Below are 7328 nucleotides of genomic sequence, written 5' to 3'. Positions count from 1 at the left end.
TGTTCTGAGATCTATGGGTGCATGCTGCTGCAGTACCGTATAGCGGTAATTTTCGTGGGGTGTCCCACCTCCAACCCTAACTGTCAAATCATTGCTTTTATAGTGCACACTGAATGAGATAGTTATGGTTCCAGTGGGAAATTTACCAGACAGCTCTATATGATTTTCAAGGCAACAAATTAGTTATTACATGCTACATCGATCTGGATCTAAATAAAAACAATTTGCAAGTATGGCTGAGAGGCTACTGCTTTACTGTATGTCCACTGAGCAACCATTATCATAAAATTAATAAGGGCTGTATTACAAGGTCTGGGAGGATAGAGGTGTGTATCGAGGGACATGGTCCAGCATTTGCCCTGTTCATGACTTCTATATAGGTGATACCGTATGCAGACAATTGAGCTTCTGCGATGGAGGAGGTCAGTCTTGATCATAACTAATAACGTAATACTCCACTATATCTATTGCTCAGATGCCTGGATTGTTTTTCAATCGTCATCTTTGGAAGTTTATTGCCTTGGACATGAAGAACTGTTGAGTGATTGCTATTTTTATGACTATCCCTGTTCATGTATTGTTTATTTTGATTGTGGTGGACCTAAAGGTTTGTTCAGTGATGTTATAATTTATTAATAGTATTGTGTTAAATTGTATATGGAATTGTATTACAGTTCCACCTTCTCCATCACTCCCTTCAATAACCATTGCCAGTGCAAGCTCATTCACACTTGTGTGGGCTCAGAATCAGAGCTCATATATGAATGCAGAAATGTGATCGATGGCTATAGAGTTAATTGTACAGCTTTTGGGTGTTCTAGTTTGAGTGGGTCAACAACACAAACCACTCTCACCTTTAATTCTGCTGATGGTGTTACTAGCTGCAACTATCGATGCTGCATCCAAAGCTACAACAATGCTGGAATTAACTCTTCAACATGCATCTCTCTGCGTAAGAAATACTGTGGTTGTATCATGTCAGTGCATTTTAACTCCCAACTCTTATTCTCTACACTGCAGCTGTTCCAGGTAGACCCAATTCTGTGCGGGGAACTATTCAGAGCTCACGGTCAGTCCAAATATCGTGGTCACCCCCATCGACAAACTACCAATACATCACTGGATATCGGGTTTCCTACAGAAATTGCCCATCTTAATTTTGTACATCATTATTTATGGACGTAAATAGTCCTGCATCTAGAAATTTAAATATAAATAATGTGGTACCCAGCACAAGGTACACTTTCAGCGTGATAGCTAAAAGTGTGGTTGATTCGAATCCAAGCAGTTCCATCACTATAACCGTAGGTAAGCCTTCAAACCTCTCAGTGAGTATATACATTCTCTTCACAAAACCCTTAATGTTTCTATAATTATAAACAGCTCCCCCTAGTGCTCCACTACGGCTGTCTGCAACAAATCCGAACTCTACCTCATTTACTTTGAGCTGGGACAGGCCTCGCAACACGTACAGTCACCCATACAATTTCAATATCAGATGTAATGACACCTCTTACGGAAACAATGGACAGCAACTAATGATACCCAACTACCCCAGCATTAATACGTCATACATTTCTCTTTCTTTGCAGCCAGGTGCTACTTATCATTGTTGTGTGTCAGCTGTGAACAATGCTGGGGAAAGCACTACTTGCATTGTTACGGATACCATGGAAATAGGTGAGTACATTTTTAAATGTTCATCAACCAAACATAATTTTTACATATAGCCCCTTCTGGGTTTCCTGCAAATATCCTCCATCGACCACTTAACTCCACTGCCATAATGCTCTCCTGGATTGAACTGCCCTACCGACAGAGAAATAGAATTATTCGTTATTATGCAGTGAGGGTGTGTCAGATTGAACCGGAGGGACAGTGCGAGGAGCACAATGCAACTGGAACAACAACCTTGGAGTTATCCTTACACCCACACTATAGGTACAGCTGGACTGTGGCAGCCTACACTGTTGCTAGGGGTCCTTACAGCCAGTCAACCTTCCAAATGCCAGAGGACAGTAAGTGCATGATGTCATGCAGTACTGATTATTGCTTTGCAATACAACCAGGGTGCATGAATGCACTCCTGTTATAACTATCATTTGTAATGAACATAGAAAACAAACATGCCAGCATTGCATATTGTTCACATAATATTAATAGGTGATTATAAACAACATGCTGTTAATTCCATTCTATATACACAGAACCTAGTGGCCCTCCACGGAACGTATCGCATGGATCATTGAGTGACTCCTCAGTACAGCTGTTCTGGAGCCCACCTCCCCTAGAAGATCAGAATGGAGTTATCACTGGATATAATGTTTCTATTATGAATGCTGACAATATCGTTATCGCTAAAACGTTAGAAGTGGATGTCATGGCAACTATAGAGTCTCTGGATGAAATCACTACTTTCTGGTTTCGGTTATCGGCCGTGACAGTTGCTGGGGAAGGCCCCCACATTGTGTATGGACCTGTTACTACGGCAATAGGTGAGTATACCATATATATATAGCCAACGCTAACATTGTGTACTTTACGAACAGGTGTAAAGTACAGAACACTGATAGCAGGTGTAGCGTTAGCGGTAGCTGTAGTGTTCATGATCGTACTGTGTTTGTATTGGAGAAAAAGAAGACAGAGAAAAACCAACACAAAGTAAGTGCACAAAGTAAGTGCATTCATTTCATTAGTTAATTACTGCAGAAATCTCTCTGGTACTAAAAACGAGCATCAGTCTACAAACAAACAAAAAGGGAACGCAAATGAACAGACATTGAGCACGTCCGAACAGAAACAGAAAGTGAACACGTTAGCAGTATTGTACGGAAATAAACCCCAACGAAAAGACAAGCCAAAAAAGAGGTCTACCTTACAAAGGATAAAGAATTTGTTTAAAACTGCAAAGAACACAGAAACTCCTCCCATTCCTACGAGACGCTATCTTGAAGATGATGACTTCATGGTCGGGAATTTCGATGGTTAACCAGCCATTCCCTCAAGAACCGCCATCATGGATCAAGTCAGTGCAAGTCCGCAAAGAAGCGATGATGAGCCTGCAGTCCCACCTCGCACGCACCTGCTGGACAATGCATTCGTCGTACAAAACCTCGAGGCGTTTGTAGCCGAGGTTAGTGGGAAGGACGTACCGGACCTAGGGGACGAGGATAAGATCTACCAGCCGTTGATCCCACCGAGACATTACGAGGAGAGTTGCCAAGACGACTCCGGTGTTTATCAAGCCCTAACTTCAAACAGATTGAAAAGTGACTTTAGGGAAGTTATAATACTGAGTGAAGAGACACAATTGGCGGCAGATTCTGAGAACCATTACCAGCTGTTGGTGAAGAGAGCGGAACAAAGTGTGTACGAGATGGTGACAGTCGGTGGTGGCAAAGATGGTGAGAATAAGAATATTGAGACTGTTCCTAACAATTCTGAAGGCCACTACCAGCCACTGATGAACCACTGATGAAGCGTGAAGAGCCTAGCAATTATCAGCCGATATCTACATGCGTTAATGGTCGTGGACAGACTTTAACGAGCCGTTTTGTAATGCAGTCAGAGAGTAACTCGGAGGAGGGCCATTATCAAGCATTGGTGAGGAAGCAGAGGAGAACACTTACCAGTCATTGACATTGCATAGAGACACAGTAGTGTAGCATGTGATTAGTGTGTGGGTGTACTGTTTGTTTAGTACTGTTAATGATATTCATTATTATTTGTGTATTGTATTTTCAAGCTGTTAATGATATTCATTTGTTGTGGTACTTTTCTTTACAAAGTGGGTTGCATAATCAAAGAGTAATCTAGCCTCGATTCCAGGCCGAGTTTTCGCTTTTATAATGGTTAGGCGAACAACCGTTATAAAAGCGAAAACTCGCCCTGGGATCGAGGCTAAATAATAGTTAGACACTGTTTAGGAAGTTTCTACATGATTTAGAAGCCCAAAGGGCTGGTTGTAGTATCCCGAACGCAGTGAGGGTTCTACTAGCCCTGAGGACTTCTAAATCATGTGGAAACTTCCTAAACAGTGTCTAAGCATTTTAGATCATAGCAACCATGAGTATTTAGCCAATCAGATTTGAATGTTCTTATCTAATCTTTGCTACATGATTTTCTAAGTGAAGTACATGATTTTCTAAATAAGTACATGATTTTCTAAGTTGGATAGAACACTTCCTTTAGCCAATCAAATTGCAGTATTTATGGCAAACATGATCTAAGAGTAATCATAACTGGGTCTGCGTCATAAACCAGTTTCCTCATTCCATGGCCATTTACATTTTATTTTATAAAGCTACGCTCATCTTGCACAAAGCAACAACCATGGCTGGGAGGGTGCTGCCTTGCTGTATTACAATTACAACCTTCCTCATAGTCATACTGTTTGCTTGCTGTCCAGTAGTGAGGTAAGCTAGAATCCTAGATCTAGAAAGGAAATATAGATGTCAATCAATCCTTATGTAGTTTACGTCAGCTTAGCATATCTGCATCATTACAGGGCATACTATTGTGGTGGAAGAGAAGGAGAGATCAGGTTAGCAGATGGACCCAGCTCCAGAGAGGGGAGAGTGGATATTTGCTTTGGTTCAGTGTGGCTCACCCCGTGTCAAGATTCCTGGGGGATTGAAGAGACTCGAGTAGTGTGTCGAGAGTTGGGGTTTTGTCAGCAAGGAGGTGTGTTGCATGATGGTATATATATATAGGTATATAGGTATGTCCATTGCTCTATAGAGTAATTACATTTATACTGCAATACATTGTAAAATATCTTGCCCTTCCATTGTACAGGACGCTTAGTAACAGGTCAGAGTTATCAGAACTATATTCCAAACTACATCAATGAAGTCAACTGCACTGGAGATGAAGCCACACTGAGTGGGTGTTCTGTGACTGACTATTCAAGTAATTGTGACAGCAGCTACGTTGGGGCCGGAGTGTCTTGTTATTCAAGTAAGTTATGTGTTAATTACATCCATAACCCGAAATTTCATCAGGTTTTACTTTTCTTTTAGCTCCAAACAGCCCAACAAATGTGGAGATCACTAACATTTTTTCATACTCTATCCAAGTGATCTGGTCACCTCCAGACATGAGCAACTGCACCGACATTGATGGATATAGAATTGTTTGCATTAGCAATTGCAACTACATCTCAGAAGAAAACACAAACACAGATCACTCTTTATATACAACAATACAATACTCTAATTCAGTCGACTCCTGCCTCTTCCGTTGCTGTGTATCAGGCAACAACAGTGCTGGAGAAGGTCTTCAAAACTGTGTGTATGGACGTGAGTGCTTGTATAAATATTGTGTCATTCCTGTATTGTATTGAATGTACAGCTTTCCCCACCCCTCCAAGAAACGTGACAGCCCGGTCTTCACAAACGTCACTACTGATTGAGTGGATGGAGCCAGAACAAGACCTTGGGCGGTTCTTAGCTTATTATGTGGTGTGTGGGACACAGACTAGAAATATACGCAGCATCACAGAAACAGCCGTTAACTTTATAGGACTGAGTGTGTTCACCAGATATGAATGCTGTGTCACAGTGATATTCTACTTTGATATTATTGAAAGCATCCCAACTTGTATGAATGCAACAACTGCTCCAGGTATGATTATTTAGCTAACATTTTTCAGTTGGTATACATACATTCAGATCTCCCTACTATTCCCCTGGCTGTCAACGTTACTGAGATCACATATAAGTCCATTCAACTGGAGTGGTCCAGGCCACAACCCATCAATGGCATCATCTCCCATTACACGATTACATGCCTGCCAGCTAATGGAACTATTGTGAGCTTGAATACCACTGCTGATGGACTAGAGACTGTGAGCAACCTCCAACCATTGACCAACTACACTTGCTGTATCTCTGCTACTAATCAAGCTGGTGAAGGAAATGAGACTTGTGTGGATGCAAAGACAAAGCGAGGCATGTTGATGCAGTAGATGAATAAGCTATTATTTTATCTTTCTATATACAGGTCCTCCTACTGAACCACAAAAAGTTGCTATAGTTTCGGCCTACACTAACGGTATCACGCTGACTTGGACTGAGCCAGCTGAGAGCTATGGACAAGCTATCTTGTTCTACAGTATCAACTGCACATCAACACACCACAATGCAGAGATACAACGAGCATACAATACCTCTGTGAATGTGTCTGGTCTTATTGCCAACACCAACTACACTTGCTGTGTTTCAGCAGGGAACTCTGTGGGCGTTGGACTCCATCAATGTATCGTTGTCATGACTGCTATAAATACTGGTACGATATGTAATGCATTGAAGGGTATTATAGTTATTATTCACTACAGAACAACCACAACAACCACAATCTGGCAGCAACCTGGTGACAGCTGTGTCTGCTGGAGTACTGCTAGCAGTGTTACTACTTCTGTGTATTGTGATAACATGCATAACCTGCTGTTGTTGTTGTTACAAGAGAAGAACGAGCAAACAAGTGACTCTTCAAGGTCAACAAAGGTAATACCCACTGCAAACACTGTGTTCCACCATTATTTTTGATTGTGATTTGTTGATTGTGTATACAGTCCTATAGTAGCTACTGAAAGGTAACCATTTTCATTTCAATAGCTAGCGTATGGTATCCAGGCATCCATAACATTGTAATTGCTTGTACTCGCTGCAGCACTGCAGATCCTGTGTACGATGTTCCTGAAGATATAGAGCTCAAAGAGAAAGGCAGTACATTGAAAAGTGGTCCACAAAACAACGACACATCACACAGACACGTGCAGTACAAAGAAGAGGTGAATGTACGATATGAGAAACCAGTGCTTGCTTCGAGTGGAGGGATTGCAATGAACAAAAAACAGAGAGAGAAGAAGCCAATGATGCTGATAGCTACTCCACCCATCACTCAACCTGGCCAGCAAAGCGGTGAGAAGATCTACCAGCCATTAATCCCTCCCAAGACCTACAAAGAACAAGAAGTCTCAGCCTATCAAGACCTGGCCTTTGAGACAAGAGACGTTGGGACAGACATGGCTAATAATTCAGAGGGACAGTACGAGCCCATCAGGAAGAATGATAAGGACAATCAGTACGAGCCCCTGTCGTTTGGAGGGGGTGGGACATCTCAAGAGGGGGCGTACCAACCACTGAGCTTCCAGACGGAGGACGACAACACGTACGAAACTATTCAAACCACCATTCGTACATAAACTGAATGATTGTTATATGTATTGCTTCCTGTCATGCTTTGTTATGTCTATTTTTTACTCAATGTACAATGTTTTTTTACTCAATGTACATGTAAACATGCCATATTTCTGATTGCTGTAT

General features: G+C 41.7%; 2 protein-coding genes across 5 annotated transcripts in view; both read left to right on the top strand.

Moving 5' to 3' along the window:
- Positions 1–7328, top strand: part of LOC135340503 (receptor-type tyrosine-protein phosphatase delta-like) — a 36366-nt gene that overhangs the window by 6160 nt on the left and 22878 nt on the right. Inside the window, exon 10 of one of the 4 annotated variants that reach the window (XM_064536852.1) lies at positions 2208–2495. The exons of the other annotated variants lie outside the window; for them this stretch is intronic. Within the exon in view, the coding sequence (XP_064392922.1) occupies positions 2208–2495 (288 nt within the window). The remainder of the gene's footprint in view (positions 1–2207; positions 2496–7328) is intronic. 4 annotated transcript variants of the gene reach the window in all.
- Positions 4284–7322, top strand: LOC135340513 (uncharacterized). Its single transcript, XM_064536864.1, has 9 exons — positions 4284–4415; positions 4508–4683; positions 4798–4959; positions 5022–5300; positions 5353–5625; positions 5673–5951; positions 6004–6288; positions 6338–6506; positions 6673–7322. Exons 1-9 carry the CDS (start codon positions 4333–4335, stop codon positions 7205–7207), a joined length of 2241 nt encoding a protein of 746 aa, XP_064392934.1. The 5' UTR covers positions 4284–4332; the 3' UTR covers positions 7208–7322.

The sequence above is a fragment of the Halichondria panicea genome, chromosome 8, assembly GCF_963675165.1.
Source record: "Halichondria panicea chromosome 8, odHalPani1.1, whole genome shotgun sequence".
In the NCBI taxonomy this organism is placed as follows: domain Eukaryota; kingdom Metazoa; phylum Porifera; class Demospongiae; order Suberitida; family Halichondriidae; genus Halichondria; species Halichondria panicea.
Note: the sequence above shows the minus strand (reverse complement) of the source record. Positions and strands in the feature narration are given on the sequence as shown.